The sequence below is a fragment of the Quercus suber genome, unplaced genomic scaffold, assembly GCF_002906115.3.
Source record: "Quercus suber isolate HL8 unplaced genomic scaffold, Cork oak 2.0 scaffold_156, whole genome shotgun sequence".
NCBI lineage: Eukaryota > Viridiplantae > Streptophyta > Magnoliopsida > Fagales > Fagaceae > Quercus > Quercus suber.
The window spans coordinates 865,828-882,929 of record NW_027069617.1 but is presented as its reverse complement, the minus strand read 5'-3'; the positions used below and the strand labels follow the sequence as shown (position 1 = coordinate 882,929).

Below are 17,102 nucleotides of genomic sequence, written 5' to 3'. Positions count from 1 at the left end.
AAAAATATATTTAATAATTAATTAATATACGTATCCTTGCCGTACCTATATCTTACTTTTTCAAAAATTGACATGTCGCCGTACTGTACTTGTACCCACACTTGCACCCGTATCTGTGTAGGTGCTTCCTAGAAGGCAAGCTGGGAATTAGCTGAAACCTTATAGTTCGAATGCCAACTAATGGACTACTAGACGTCCAGTAGAGAGATTCTGATGTGATTGAAAGTTGAGATTTTTTTTTTTTTTTTTAAATTAAATTTTTTTTTTTAAGTTAATTTTTTTTGGCTTAATATTTTCTGAACGCTTCTATTAAACAGTTTGGCTGGTTCCAACTATACAAACAAGTTCCCTCTTGGGAATTTGGAATGAATTGCTTTATGAGTTACAGACTATGATTTCAAAAAGTCCCTTGCAATCACTTTCTTTGGAAGTTATAATGTAACTTCCTTCTGCCTAGACCATTTTATCCATATGCCCTTTTGATGTAGGACAAGCTTGGGAATTTGTCTTACATGTGCTTATGGTGGGTTAGGGTTTAGGGTGATTTGTGGATCTAGGGTTTAGAGTTGTAGAAGAAAGAGAGACTTATTGCCCAAAATTGACTTGGGTTTGATGAGGTTATGGCTATTTGATAGAGAACGTCTGTGAGGTTTTATGGTTTTGATAGATAAGAGGAAGGGTTGACCTGGGATGTAAGGAAGAAGGAAAAGATCAAAGTTTATGGTGTTCAATGTTGTATGAATGGTATCCATGTCCAGTACCACAAGAATGAGAAGAAGAAAAGAGTGAACAGAGAGAATAAGAACAAGGCTAATGTGCTTCAATACTAAAAGCACTCAATATTCTTTTTTATCCACTCCATCTATTCTTTGAGTACATTGAATACAAGTTTATAGGAGGACTATTTCTTGTGCTTGCATTAGAATTCCTAGTTTGACTAGTAAACTTAAAACCTATACTTTGTTTGTTTTGGCGATAATGTTTTCTAGAAAATGAGTCATTTTCCAAAAAGTATTTTCTATAAAACTATCTCTTTTTCCTATATTTGGTTTCAACTTTAAATGAGTTGAAATTTTTTTTCCTAACTTCTCTTATATAACTTGCTATGAGATAAAGTTTTCCAAAAAAATTTAGTGGAAAGCAATCTCTAAAAATAAGCATACTTTTTCTATTTTTGTTGACCAAAGATAGTTTTCCTTTAATTTATTTTTTCTGAAACTACCAAACATTGGAAAACATGAAAAACTATCTTTACATAAGGTTTTTTTATCGAAATAAACGAAGTGCTATACTTAGGATCTCCTATAAAATTTGATCAACTAAATTTACGAAACTACCCTTAATTCCCATGGATGTATGACTTGAAACTTATTATTGTACAGATGATCATGTTTTTATTTATTTGTTGTATAGTTTGCTTCCACTACATTATTTTTATAAGAGTGCCTCCACTTCAATTTATGGATAGTCATTATTGGGAGGCAGATGTAGTTATTCACATTCTCATAGAATGTGTAACGAATCAAGCTGGAGTACCTGGTGTTGGTGGAATGGTATTTTGGCATAATAAAATGTCATGGCTGTAATATGGAGCTTACTTACACCGCTGCCTTTTTGTCTCTTGTATTAGGTGGTGCACTTCCACCACATTCTTTTTGAAATCCAAGTTATAAATTCTTATTATTTAATGTGTTGTAACTGTTACTATTACTATTTAATCTTAACTACTTATACTATTGTTGTAATAATTGTTGTGAAATTGAATTACTTTTATTTTCCAGCCTCTACCTTTAAAGCGACTTACTGAGGGTCTTAAGGCGACCAAGAGATCTGGTGATGACGAAATATATAAGCTCTTCAATAATGTTTTGTGCATATATCCTCCTAAGGTAAATGTTTGACTTGTTATTTAAAATACTAGAAAATAGGTCATTGTAATATGCTTTATAAGTATGTTAATGATATTTTGTTACTTATTTCTGCCAATGAGCTTCAGCTCAAATCTCACCTACTCTTGTAAATAACAAGGTAAAGGTGAGGTTTTTGGTTCATAACTCAGCGTGTGTGTGGCCTGTGTGAACTTTAGCTCAAATAATACTTTCATTCTGCCAAAGGAATGGGTGGAGGGTGAGGCCAGTGTGTTCAAAGCTCTATTGGGTGCACATATAATGTACCAATAAAAAGGAAAAACAATAATTTATAGTGTGTAACTGACCAAGAAAAATAATTTTTTTTTTTTTTGTTACTCATTGCTTCCTTGCTTTTCTTTTGGCCTTTCTTTGCATTATTTCACTGGTTGGGTTCTGCTAATTAATATGTATGGCCTTCTTTTTCTTATTCGTTGTTGCTCTTTTTGGAAGACTTGGCATTACAATTTTTTGTAAGGAAATTACGATGCAAACAAAGTGATTCTGGTTGCCTCCCAAAATTCTAGTTGGCCAAGTGTTTGTCTAGGTCCAATCTGTATTTTGTGGCTCACAACATTGAAATTGTAACATGTATCAATTTGGATTATATGATGGAGATACCTGCATGTTGTGTAGACCTGGGATTCATCCTTTATCTGTGTTGGGTTGGTACAAAATATAATATTTGATTGCTCATTGCATCTTAAACAACTGGTTATTAAAGTAGGAGTTGGGTGGGGCATTGGTGGGATCACTGTGATTATGTAACCAAAGCAGTAGTTCCTTTTTAGGACTTGCTACTTATTATGGGTATAGCCTGCTGAACTCCATTCTAAGTGCGTTTGCAATTTAGCTAGGTTCCTTGGAATTATAAGTATTATTTTTAAAGTTTTGGAAGGAAAAAAAAATCCAATAATATAATTTGGTGTCAAAGGATCAATTGGGGGGGCGGGGGGGGGGGGGGTGATATTTGATTGAATTGAGCTTTCTAGTAGTGGCTCAAGCATTTGGTTTTAAAATTTTTAGTTAATTGGATGTATACTGAAGGCACTTGTTGAAAAAAGAAAAGAAAGAAAGGTGTGTCTACTTAAGGCATCCATTTTGTGTGATTAGTGCTCTTGACAATATATTCAAGTAAAATCACAATTTATGCTTCTGTTTAATTATACATTGTATTGACGGAAGTATAATTATCTACAATCCATTTAGGCTCTTCTTTTGAGGTTGATCCTTGGTGCGATGGCAAGTGCCTTCCACCAAAAACGGCAAGTCACGTTTGAAAATCATCCTCTCAAATAAATTGGGGGTAAGGCTGCTTAGCATGACCACTTTTAGACTCGACAAAAGTGGGAGATTTGTGCACTGGGTATGACCATTGAGGCTCTTATTTCACATCTGAGCCCTCATTTTTCACTTTAAAAATTTTCAATCCAGTTGGTTCATTTAAACAATGCATATACTTTTTTGGGGTTGTAACTTTTTGGTGGTTGTCATAATCTTGATCTTTCCTTGCTTTGTGCAGGAGGAGGATCTACTTAGAACATTCCATAAACAGGTTGAAGAAGACAGGAGGATTGTGATAACACGTAGCAATTTAAATGAATTGCATAAGGTATGGAATTAGTTTTGAAGTTTTTTTTTTGGGGGGGGGGGGGGTTGGGGGATTTGGATAAATCTTTACCGGTAATGTCTGATGGACTAAGGTGCACTTCTGAATGGTGTGAATTTTACAGTGCCCATGTTTTTGACGTTCTTGCACTATTTGATTTTTGTTATTGATTTCTGAAGCTGTGTATTGCAGGTTCTTGAGGAACATGAGCTGTCATGCATGGACCTATTGCATGTAAATACTGATGGTGTGATATTGACAAAAAAGAGTAAGAAACTAGAATGAAGATTCTTTTGTTATTTCTGCTTGTTAAGAAACTGCAGTGGTATTTTCAACCCCAAGGGGTAGCTGGCTGGGGACCACACCTCATGAAGCTGAGGTTACTAGTTTGGATCTCTCTTCCTCCCTCCCCTTGTGGCTACAACTTACATACACACGCGCACACACACAAAACCTTAGTGGTATAATTCCTATTTTCTTTTTTTTGATAAGTAATATGACTTATATTCAACAATAAAAACGCAAACAGCCATTACAAGTGTTCATGATGGTGAACACAAAACAACAGCAAACAAAACAACAGAAAACAGAATAAGAGGAACAACTTAAGTGGCACTACTAAGCGTAGAAAAGAACTCCACAGCAGAAGAACAGTTTGAATAACCCCAGCACTTAGCCCATTCAAAAAGAGTATATTGGCTGAGTGCTTGTAGCTGATCAAGCGTTCTCTCCAGATCCTCAAAAGAGCGCCAGTTTCTTTCCAACCAAACAACCCACATCAAACACCCAGGAACCATATTCCATACGTTTGAAGCATATTTTCCCAACCAATTACTCCAACAAGACACCAAACTCACCACAGAGCCTGGCATGACCCATTGAATCCCAAAAGCTTGTAACATTTGCACCCACAAAGCATAAGTTACCGGACAGTGAATGAGAAGATGGTCCACAGATTCCGCTGAACAGTGGCACATATAGCACCTATTCGCCAAATGGAGGCCTCGGAGATTATCCAAGGTAAGGATCCGGCCATGTGCCGCGGTCCACAAGAAGAAAGCCACCCTCTTAGGCACCTTGACTTTCGAAATCCCCTTCCACTGGAAGTAAGAAGGAGCTGTACCCCTGATATTATGATAGAAAGACCGAGTATCAAACTTACCATTCCTACTAAGACACCAAAAGGGTCTATCCCACCCAAAACCTCGTGGGATCCGAGACTGAATGAGTTCTAGGAAAGAGAAGGCAGCCTCAAATTCCCTCTCATGAAAGTTCCTATAAAATCTCACATTCCAACATCTACTACTCCCATCCTCCTGATGATCCAACAAGTCAGAAATACAGGCTTCCTTGTCACTAGAATACGCAAATAACTGAGGATAGAGCATTTTAAGAGAGAAACCCCCAACCCACCTATCATGCCAAAAACGAATACGGGAACCATCACCCACCACAAAAGCTAAGTGTTTGGAGAACCTCTCCCAACCGACATTAATACCACGCCAAAGGCCACACCCATGTGCCCTTATACAATCTTTAGTATTCCACCCCCCTTGATCCACCCCATACTTGGTGGCAATAACCCTCTGCCAAAGACTAGTTCCTTCTTGTCCTAACCTCCATAACCATTTACCTAATAGAGCTTGGTTGAAGTGACCTAACTTCCTAACCCCCAAACCACCCATCTCTAGAGGTGAACACACCTTCTCCCAAGCCACCAAAGAATGTTTAAAACACTCCTCCGAAGACCCCCACAAGAATTTCCTCTGAATACGCTCCAATCTGTCAGCCACAGCTACAGGGATGGTAAATAAGGAAAGATAGTATATGGGAAGACTAGAGAGGGTACTCTTCAAGAGAGTAAGCCTACCACCCTTAGACAAATATAGACGCTTCCAACTAGCCAACTTCTTCTCCATCTTCTCCAACATGGGGTTCCAAATGGATGCAGTCTTGTATGAGGTGCCCAAAGGCATGCCCAAATATTTCATGGGCAGGCTACCCACCCTACAACTGAGAATATTAGCCAAAGCATCAATATTACCAACCTCCCTCACCGGGACAATCTCACTCTTCCCCACATTAACCTTTAAACCAGTTACGGCTTGGAAGCAAGACAAAGCCAGTCTAATAGCCAACAACTAATCTCTAGAAGCATCACAGAACAGAATAGTATCGTCTGCAAAAAGCAGATGAGATATGCGAACCCCAATAGAGTTCACAGGTCCCACATGAAAGCCACGAAGCAGACCACTATCCTTGGTTTTCTTAAGGATCTGAGATAAAACTTCCATAACCAAGAGGAAAAGAAGAGGGGACAAATAGTGTTGTCAAATATTGAAAATAAGTTGATAAATTCATGGTTGTACGGTATAAGATAAGGAATGAATGCACATATGAGAATTAGGATCTGTTTGTTTTGACTTCAAACCATTTCAGGAAATCATTTTCTGTAAAACTGTGTGTTTGGTTGGCTTTGAAAATAGAATTTTCTAGAAATTATTTTCATTTGACCGTAAAACATAAGCCTTTGACCCGGAAATTATTTTCCATTCCTATTTTCACTTCAAATCACTTCCGGACCGAGCTGCGCAGGGGGAGAGGGAGAGAGAGAGAGAGAGAGCGAGAGAACTAGTGAGCAAGAACAACCCATCCTCTAGTCCGATGACCACAGACCGAGCTCCAGTCTGACGACCACAGACCGAGACCGAGCTCCATTTCCGGACTCATGTGCAAAGACAGAGAGAGAGAGAGAGAGAAAGAAGAGAGAGTAGAGAGCCGCTCATGATCGATCGCGCTAGAAGGAAAGCTGAGATTGCCGAGATCGTCCCGCCGAGATCGTCCACCGAGATCGTCGAGAAATTGATGGCTTCCTCTCTTCCTCTAAAGCTTCAATCTTTACCTTCTCTTCCGACGAAATTGATGGCTCCGATCACTCCGATTTGAAGAGAATGGATTGTTGGGTTGTGGCTTGTGAGTTGGTGGTGGTGGGGATTGGTGGTGTGGGTCCTTGGGTTGTGGGCTGTGGCCGGTTGTGTGGGTTTTTATTGGGTTGTGGTGGGTTTGTTGATAGCCATTGTTGATGTGGATGGGTCGTTGAGGTGGGTTTGTGGTTGTGGTTTTTTTTTTTTTTTTTTAATCAGAGTTATGGTGGTGGCAGGTGGTGGTTTGTTGATGTGGGTGGGTTGTTGAGGTGAGTTTGTGGTGGTGGTTTTTTTTTATATAAAATTTGTTTGGAAACTAAGAAAATAGCTGAGAAAATGTGAAAAATTCGTAGGAAAATAGCATTTTCAAATGTTACCAAACACTGAAAATTGTTTTCTAATATTATTTTGTAAAATGCAACCAAACAGCCTCAATACATTTTCCTTTTCTGAAAATAGCATTTCCGGAAAGTATTTTACATGAACCAAACACAGCCTTAAATGCAGTACCATCCTAAGTACAACATGCATATCACCTTAAGTCTTGTTTATTGCAAAGTTATAATTACTGTAGGTCTGTAGCATTACAGCATCCAGAATTTACCATTTCAGCCACCAATTCAGTACACTTACCCTGAGGCTGTTTTGGTCTATAATATTGTTTCAGCCTGTTCCAGCTGTTATTTTTTGTATTAGTTTTCTTATATATATATATATATATGTATGTATGTTGTATATATATATATATATATATATGTATCTCTAAAAAAAATAAAGGAACAAAATTTAAAAAAATGTAGTTTGATAGGTCTATATGTGCTTTGCACTTGTATTATCATGATAATGGGTTGGAGGTTTGCTTGGAATTTTTTAACTTTCTCTATGTTAAAATGTCTGAATCCCAAAAATCTAGGTGATGTAATATCCAACGGTTGTATGGCTTGTGATTTAGCTCTCAGGATAACTTCACACGCAGAATGGTTACTGATGTGTTGTGTCAATTACTAGCCAGTTTTATCTGAAGATCATCATTATCAAATTCATTTGCAGAGGCTGAGAAAGTTGTTGGCTGGGCTAAAAATCATTACTTGTCTTCCTGTAATCTTCCGTTGATAAAAGGGGAAAGATTGTACCTACCTCGTGAAAGGTATAGATTCTTTTCATCGCTAAAATTATTTGGGTTTCTACAACCTTGAAGTTGACTGTTGTTCTTTTGTGTGTGAAGCCTTGAAACTGCGATTTTGAGGTTGAAGGAGCAAGAAGCTATATCTCGAAAGCCCTCACAGAGTTTGAAGGCATGTTTCATCAATTACTGTCCAAATAGAAATGTTAAATGGCTTTGTATCTTGTGTACACCTCTAACACATAAATGATGACAGAACATCGCAAAGGATGAGTATGAGAGCAACTTTATTTCAGCTGTGGTACCCCCTGGTGAAATTGGCGTCAAGTTTGATGATATAGGTGCTCTAGAAGACGTGAAGAAGGCACTGAATGAACTTGTTATTCTTCCAATGAGGAGACCGGAACTGTTTTCCCATGGAAATTTGTTGCGGGTATTGATTTGTTCCTTTTATGCGTTTTGATCAGGGTTGGATGGAATTTGTGGTGTGCTTTTTCCATAATGTGATTTTGCGAATGCTTTTGTTAGCCTTGCAAAGGAATATTACTTTTTGGGCCTCCTGGAACTGGGAAAACCCTTCTTGCCAAGGCACTTGCAACGGAAGCTGGGGCAAACTTTATCAGCATAACTGGTTCAACTCTTACATCAAAGGTATGCAGAAAAGGAGATGCTACATTATACTAGATTGTTTAGGATCTAAATACTAGCAATGCTTCTTATAATTTTGTAGTATTCCTATTCCAGTTCCAGTTCACAGCTGTTTCATCCTCTGAGGACTGATGCTATTTTCCTTTTATTTTTATTTTTTTGGGCTGTTTTGGCTATTGTGGGATGAATGGAGTAATTAAGTTCATATAACTTGGTTTCATGCTGGCTATAATGAATTTGGATATCCATACAAGCATAGTTGCAAATTCTTCTTTCAAATTCCTTGGTATTTGTGTATGTGTCTGTGTGTTTTCCTGTGTTTCTAGTATACTCTTTTTTTTTTTTTTTTTTCCTTGGCAATGAACAATGGATGAATTTAATCTACATTATCTTCTTTTGCATCCTGAAAAATCTGATCCAGGTTTTAGAACAAAAAGTATTTTTATGAATGACATCGTTCACCAAGAGTGTTGTAATTCAATTGACACCTTCCGTGTTTTTGATGGAAATGTCTAGGGTTCAAATCCCCCTCATAGAATTATTAAAAAATAGAAAAGGAATGGCATCATTTAATGTAACTAGTCTTCTCAGTATTATATCTGCTGAAATGAGGAACAATAAGAGGTGCCTCTGCCCATTCTGTTGGAATTGTAAATCTGATGGTGTGAATCAAGGTTTTAAAAACCAGACTGGACTGGCTGGTCTGACTGGTTGAACCGGGAACCAGAGGCCAGTACGGTGTGGAAAAAATGGCTAAAACCGGAAAAAACCGGGAACCGGAGGCAAATCTGGTTTTGCCTCCGGTCTGGTTTTTAAAACATAGGTGTGAATTACTGATTTGGAAAATTGTTGATTCTTTGATGATTTGTGTGGACATGCCGTGGAATATTATTTAAACAAGGCTGTGTCCTTTTCTGGTTTCATTGTAAGCATTAATCATATTCTTTTCTTCTTTCCCTTTTAAATTATTATTACTAGCTTTAGCCAAAATGGCCCTTGCAATCCCTTATATATGAAGGGGGGGGGGGGTATCTTTCTATTGTGCACAGGAGATAATTACAAATTTGTTACTTGATACAGTGGTTTGGAGACGCTGAAAAGCTTACCAAGGCTCTCTTCTCCTTTGCTAGCAAGCTTTCTCCTGTCATTATATTTGTTGATGAGGTGAGTTTCTGTTAGGAAATACGTGCAGTTGATGATGAGGTTGGTTTTTGCTATGAAAATATGCAGTAAAACAAACTGGTTGTTTGTGTCGCATATCTAAGTATAATTTCTTTATTACTTGGGAAAATTCGGAACATTATGCTTATGTACCTTGTGAACCAAATACTGTCATCCCTTCGATTTTTAGTTTTTCATTTTAGTAGCAACAAAATTTGTGCAAAGATGCAACATCACAGAAGAGGATAAACAATATTAAATCAGTTGCATTATCATATAAAGGAATAATTCGTGACCTCCATGAGGGAGCTACATGGGGTCAAAGACATAGACTGCAAAGGTATCCCTTTTTTGATAAGTTGGACTGCAAAGGTATTCCGCGCACCCTATGTTGACCTCAGCAAAGTATTCATTATACATTACCCAATACTTAACATGAACATGGTGAAGCTGCTAAACCCAAAATTAAGGTTTTTTTTTTTTTTTTTGGTCCTTCACCTCTCTTTAAGCTTAGAATTGTCGATTAAAGGGTCAAACATAATGTAGATTGTTGTAAGACATTTTTCTTGATATATTAGGCTTCCAGGTCATTATCCCTGACACTTCATACAGTATCCGTCCTACTCCTGCAACTGAATTCTAAAGTCCAACAACTGTGAAAACTGCCCCATTATATAAAAAATGCACCTGTGGCCTATCTAACTCTAAATCTCAATGAAAACTATGGGACGGTTTGAGACTTAGCTTTTTAATTATATTTTTTCTGTAAGAATAGTGAATGTTTTTGTCATGAATTTATATTCTCAGTATTATCTTCACATCACCAGTCTCACAACACAGTGCACCTTCTTTTGTATTGTAGAAGTTCTATTTAAACAACTTATTGACATTCCGTAACACATGTTTGAAACCGATGAAAAAATTTTATTAAGAAAAAACTAGCCAACCTAAGTACATTGGTGATGTACTGTGGGGACAAAAATCAAGAACCAAAATTATAATGATCAAGTAAAGCAGGAAGGGGAAAACAAGAAAAATGCAAAAAAGCCCCACTCCAAACAAGGAGAGTATGCAAGAAAAAAGATTTAATCTCTAGCAAGGACCCGCTCACATCCCTCAAAGTATCTAGCATTCCTTTCTCTCCAAACACACCACATCAAGCAATACGGCACAAGTCTCCAAAAAACAATATTGCGATTTTGCTTGAATTTACCTTGCCAAGACTCAAACAACTCAAATACCTTAAGAGGCATAACCCAATGGAGTCCACAAACAAACAAAACACCTAAGACCACAGCCCAGAAGCTATTAGGCAATGAAGCAAAAGGTGATCCACCGACTCCCCACACCTTTTACACATATAGCATCAATCAAGAACAATAATACTCCTTCTGCGAAGGTTATCAGTTGTAAGAATCTTACATAGAGAGGCTGACCATGAAAAGAAAGCCACCCTTGGAGGGACCTTCGATTGCCACAACAACCTCCAAGGGAAGAAGAGAGTAGGAGGGTAGAAAGAAAGATAGAAACTTCTAACCTCAAAACCTCGACTCCTTGCTGGCTTTTAACAAACCTTATCAGGGCCAACCCTCTGCACTTTCGAAGAGTAAAACAATGGCCATAAACCAATCAAAAGAGTCTTCTTCCCAATCTTGCGGTGCACGACGAAATTGAAAATTCCAATGAATCCTCCCGCCAGTCCAACACAAAACCTCCGTCACTGAAGAGTCCCTTGCCCTACTAAGGCAAAAAAGATCTGGAAAAGCCTCTTTAAGGGTGCAATCCCCACCCTACACATGCTTCCAAAAACTTCACTCTAGTACCATCACCTACATCATATCGTAGGAGTTTAAAGAAGTTCAACCACCCACTTCTAATAAACCTCCAAAGGCTAACATCATATGCACTTGTCACCTTTTTTGTGCACCAACCACCCCAATCATCCCCACATTTTGCCTCTATAATCCTTCTCCATAAAGCATCTGTATCTAACCCATACCTTCACAACCACTTGCCTAACAAGGTAGAGTTAAAGCTTCTCAATTGTCTTATACCTAGCCCTCCAACCTGCAATGGCTTGCTTACAAACCTTAGTTCATTTCACTGGGTGTAACTTAGAATCACCACTAATACTACTCAAAAGAAAATCTCTCTGTAATTTCTCCATGCGATTAGCAACCTTCCCTGATATAGGAAGTATGGAAAGGAAATAAGTAGGTAAGGAGGAAAGAGTACTTTTAATATGAGTTATCTTACCCCACTTAGATAAATAAAGTCTCTTCCACCCTGCTAGTCTTCATTCCATCTTCTTTAATATTGGATTCCAGATTGACAACTCCTTGAATTTAGCCTCCAAAGGAAGTCCCAAATATTTCAAAGGGAAGAATGCCTACAACCCAATAACCCCACTAACACATCCAGATTACATACCTCACCAAGTGGTACCAACTCTCATTTTCCCAAATTAATTCTTAACCCTAAAACATCCTCAAATCTATTTAGAATCCCCCTCAAAGTAACCAACTGATTAGGGTCAGCATCACAAAAAATAAGGGTGTCATTCACAAATAAAAGACGAGACACCATCATTGATGTACTAGGAGTAGAACCTACAAAGAAGCCCGAAAGCTATCCAGCAGCTATAGCCACATCCAACATACAACTCAAAGCCTTCATAACAACATCAAAGAGAAATGGAGATAGAGGATCCCCTTGCCTAATCCCCCTAGAGCTTCCAAAAAAGTCCGAAGGACTCCTATTAATCAAAATGGAAAATTTAATAGTAGAAATGCAACACATAATCCATTTTCTCCACTTTTCTAGAAAACCCACAACGCTGCAACATATACATTAGAAAACCCCAATTCACATGATCGTATGCCTTCTCCACATCCAACTTACACAATACCCCTAGAATACTTGTCTTCAATCTACTGTCAATACATTCAGAAGTAATTAACACAGAATCCAAAATTTGTCTACCTTTTACAAATGCATTTTGAGAATCTGAAATGAGCCCATGTGCCACCCTTAAGAACCGATTAGCCAACACGTTTGAAATAATCTTGTACATCCCACCAACTAAATTGATTGGCCTAAAATCCTTGATCTCCACAGCATTTGTCTTTTTAGGAATGAGGGCAAGAAATGTAGTATTAAGACTCTTGTCAAATACATCTTAGTATTAAAGTTTTGAAAACTTCCAAAATCTCAACTTTCAACACACTCCAACAAGACTGGAAAAAAGCCATTGGAAAACCCATTAGGGCTTATCGCCATTAAAACCATGGATCACCCCATACACCTCATCCACATCAACCGACACATCTAATCAAATAGCATCCTCCTCAGAAATTCTAGAGAATTCCACGTCAAGTACAGGTCTATTAACCACATCTTTAGAATAAAGCTGCCTATAGAAGTGAGAAATAAACTCTGCTATGACGTTCGGATCTGAAGACAGCTCTTCATCCACCATAAGCCTATCTATGGAGTTAAATCTTCTGTGAGAATTGGCTATACGATGGAAGAATTTAGTATTCCTATCTCCTTCTCTAATACAAAGTACTCTAGATTTTTGCGCTTAACATATTTCTTCCAAAAGAGAAGCTTTTACAAGCTCCCCTTAGAAATCTAGCTTCTCCTCCTCCGTTAGACCATGACTTTCCTCAATAGTTTCAAACTTACTAAGATCCTTCCACAACTGTTTTCCTCGTTCTTCTACACTTCCCAAACACCTCAACATTCCATTTTTCCAGTCATTTTTCAACAACTTCAATTTATTTGCCAACACAAAACTTGGAGCAGCTTGAAAATGATAGGAATCCCACCAAGAACGCACCCTTTTCACAAAGCCTTCATCCTTAATCGGTTAAGCCACATGTTCTCAAATCTAAACGACCTTCTACCCTTAATGCTGGAAGGATCCACCCTCTAGGACAATCGGAAAGTGATTTGATAAAAGCCTAGACATTCTTCTTTGGCACACAGTAGGAAACTTAGCCTCCCAATCTGCAGAGAACAAAAATTCTGTTCAACCGTGCCTTCGACTCAACTTCCCTAGAATTAGACCAAGTAAAATTTGCTCCTTCTATGGGGATATCAATCAGACCTTGCTCAGAAATAAAATCAGAGAACTCACACATAGCAGCAGTAAAAATAGTGGAACCAGCATGTTTGGAAGGAAATCTTACCACATTAAAGTTACCTCCCATACACCAAGGAACATTCCACCAACTGCTTAATCCAAACAATTCCTACCATAATAGCCTTCTATCACTCACTGAGTTAGGACCATTCACTCCAGTAAATGCCCAAACAAATTGGTCAACCACACTTTTAAATTTACAAGACACCGAAAAGCTTCCCAATGCTTCCTCCACTTTATCCACAACCCACGTGTCCCTCATCAACCTCCCCAAGAACCTAAATATGACCAGTCAACATGTTGGCCACCCCACAAACTGCGAATCACAGCTCTGGTTATCAACTCCAATTTAGTTTCTTGAAGACAAACAATATTAGGCCTCCAATTTCTAATCATGTTTCTAACCTGAAGCCTTTTATCCCACTCATTTAACCCCTTAACGTTCCAAGAAATAATCTTCAAATTTTACCTATCAAAAAGAAAAAGAAAAAGAAATAATCTTCAAATTCATTGATGTACCACAACAGTCCTCTCACTACTGACGCTCTTTAACTTAGCTTACCCATATTCAACGTTCAAAAAGCTCATTAAATTCTTTAGTTACCGCTGGCCCTTCTGCCTTGATGAGACCAGCTTCTTCTGACTACCTACCTCCTGTTGTTGCTTATTTTTATTTACTTATTTATTTTTCTGGCCTCTAAGTCCCCATGGATTTCCTAAATGCCTTAATCCTTTTAGTTACACACAGTGATAATTGATTGCTATCAACATTCTCCTTACACCTAAGATCCATCCCAGAATTATACTCAATTTCCAACGAAATTTCTGTGACCAAAGGTACCACAACTAAGGGCTCCCTACCTCTCTCCCAAGTCATTGACCTTTCATCAAATTCCCATAGCTCTTCCTCCAACCCATTAACAACAGTCAAAGAATCAACCACCTTATCACGCTTGTGTGCCCAGCTAACAATTTTCCTTTTCGTGACAAAACAATTATCACCTGGACCAGCTTCTCCCTCCGTGACTGAGCAATCTGACTTGCTATCTGGAGACCGATAAAACGACAGTGGAATCACTATCTGCCTACCATCTCTCAGTTGTAACATCCATTCTTTAGAATTACCCCATGATTTATCCAAATCTCCAACCAATTCCTTAATAGTGTGACAGCTGTGATGGACCCCCTCGAATGAAGAAAACTTTGGAACATCAACACCAAAAAAATCCATACCTTCCTTTCCTCTTTCCCAGCCACCACCGCATCCAAAATCGGCTCGATGGGTGCTGATGCCACCACTATAGCTCTTGAATCATTGTATATTTAATCTTCTTTTTCCTTGAGCTCTTCCTTGTCCTTATCACCCACACATGAGGGGAAGTGTTAGAATTGTCGTTAAGTGATTAAATTCACCATTTCCTAATAGTTTAAACTTTTGGGACAATCAGTAATTTAACACTACTTATATATCAAAGCTCACATTTCAGAAAAGTTAAAAGAGCACCAGTAATCCTCCTTAACCAAAAAAAAAAAAAAAAATACAAGATGGAGAACAAGAAATACTTTATTAAGAAATGAATGAAGAGAAGGATGTTGAGCAACCCTTTCTTTACTACTTTAGGGGGATAAAATTTCCCTATAAAATGCTTTTGCAGAATCGCCCCCTCTTCCCCCAAACCCCAAGTTTTTTAATTTACTTTTAATATATCTAGGAAACTAATCAATTTGATGTTTTAAAACATTTTGGTAATATTTGGTTAATTGTGGAAGTTTTCTTACGATTATGATTTTATTAAAATTTAACATGCAGTGAAAGAAGTACATGTTATGTGTAAATCTGCTTCTAATTTTTCCCCACAGGCTCTTCTATCTGGATTTGTGGATGATAATTCATCAATATTCTGTTCAAGATTTTTCTTCTCTTTTTGGTTCTCTTTTTTGCCCATTTGGAGGGCATCTCTGATGAAATATAAATGGGTTTTTTCTTTGTTCTGATGATACAATGTTACATTAATTACCCAAAATTGAATCCTTGTTTAATATTTTATGGTTATTTTTGCTTGTCTTTGCAAATTGCTTCATTAAGATGTTAAATTTTGTTTGTAGGTTGACAGTCTGCTTGGTGCTCGTGGTGGATCCTTTGAGCATGAGGCCACTAGAAGAATGAGAAACGAGTTTATGGCAGCTTGGGATGGATTGAGGTCAAAAGATAGCCAAAAAATCCTCATTCTTGGTGCCACAAACCGGCCTTTTGACCTTGATGATGCTGTCATTCGTCGCTTACCAAGAAGGTAAGATTGCTTAGTAAAAATGCACATTGAGATTTAAGGACTTTAGATGGTTAGTTGTTTTGTCATTTGTCAAAATCATTGTATGCTCTGCATATAAGCCACACATGCTTTTTTTTTCCTCCATTTTCGTGCTAATGACCCTTGAATTTGGGAAAGAAATGATGTAATTAGAAACAGAACAAAATAAATGGTATTGCCAAATGAGTTATGTTTGGTTGCTCTTTAGGATATATGTGGACTTACCAGATGCTGAAAATCGTATGAAGATTTTGAGAATATTTCTTTCACAAGAGATTCTAGAACCTGATTTTTCATTTGAACAACTTGCTTATGCAACTGAAGGATATTCCGGTAGTGATTTGAAGGTAATGCGCTGATGCTAAATGTCTTTCTGAAATTTCTAAATGTGATTGTTTCATACCTAATCATCTTTTCCCCCCACAGAATCTCTGTATTGCTGCAGCATATAGACCTGTCCAAGAACTTTTAGAAGAAGAAAAAAAGGTAGGTGAGATGTTATCTCAAGTAAGGTCTGAAGATTCAACTTACATTCTCATTTCCATCAGTATTTGGGGCCAGGCACACCTCTGAACTGCATGTCAGGATGAACCTTATAGTTTAGAAATGCATCATTCATGAATTTCTGTTAGCGAAAGTATAAAATCTAATATATATGTTGGGTTTTATGTGAAAAAAGATGAAAGTGTTCTAGTTGCTTGTGAAAACTGACAAGAAGCTGAGTGTGGGGAACAACATACGAAATTTTAGGACACAATTGATTAGAGAAGTCAGCCTCATTATGGTCTCCAAATTTCTTTCACCCTCTCTCTCTCTCTCTCAGATGGATATGGCTTCCCTAGTATATTCCCAAACTTTAATCAAATGTGTTTGCTTTCCTTTTCTTTTCTTCTGTCTCTTGCACTTGTGTAGTCAGATGTTGATATTATCATTTAATCATTGTTATGCTGGAAACAAGATAGATATCTTTGAATAGTCAGTGTTGCTATCTAATTGAAGAGCTTTTGCTGTACCATGATACATATAGACTAATCTCTTTGTAAAATCTAATCAAATCAGGGCCAATTGAATTCTAGCTCAATTGGTAACTTCTTTGGTAAGAATAGGGTGGAGAATTTTGGGTTCAAGATCCATAGGTATGTGTGTGCTTTACTAAAGAAAGATGTGATCAGATAGTGCATGAATGTCTCTTCCATGCTTCCTCCTCCCTCCCTCCCCCAACACCCCCCCCATTCAACGGTTGACAGCTTGTGCCGGTGGGTGTCGGGTAAATC

General features: G+C 37.8%; 1 protein-coding gene across 1 annotated transcript; it reads left to right on the top strand.

Annotated features, from left to right (window-relative positions):
- Positions 1 to 1,775: 1,775 nt before the first annotated feature.
- Positions 1,776 to 16,416, top strand: LOC112033435 (outer mitochondrial transmembrane helix translocase; the record flags this gene model as incomplete). Its single annotated transcript, XM_065777491.1, has 11 exons — positions 1,776 to 1,889; positions 3,430 to 3,519; positions 3,709 to 3,784; positions 7,491 to 7,587; positions 7,666 to 7,735; positions 7,820 to 7,996; positions 8,092 to 8,214; positions 9,292 to 9,375; positions 15,626 to 15,810; positions 16,037 to 16,175; positions 16,255 to 16,416. Coding segments are annotated over 11 exons (1,302 nt in total), but the record flags the coding sequence as incomplete, so codon positions are not given.
- Positions 16,417 to 17,102: the final 686 nt, after the last annotated feature.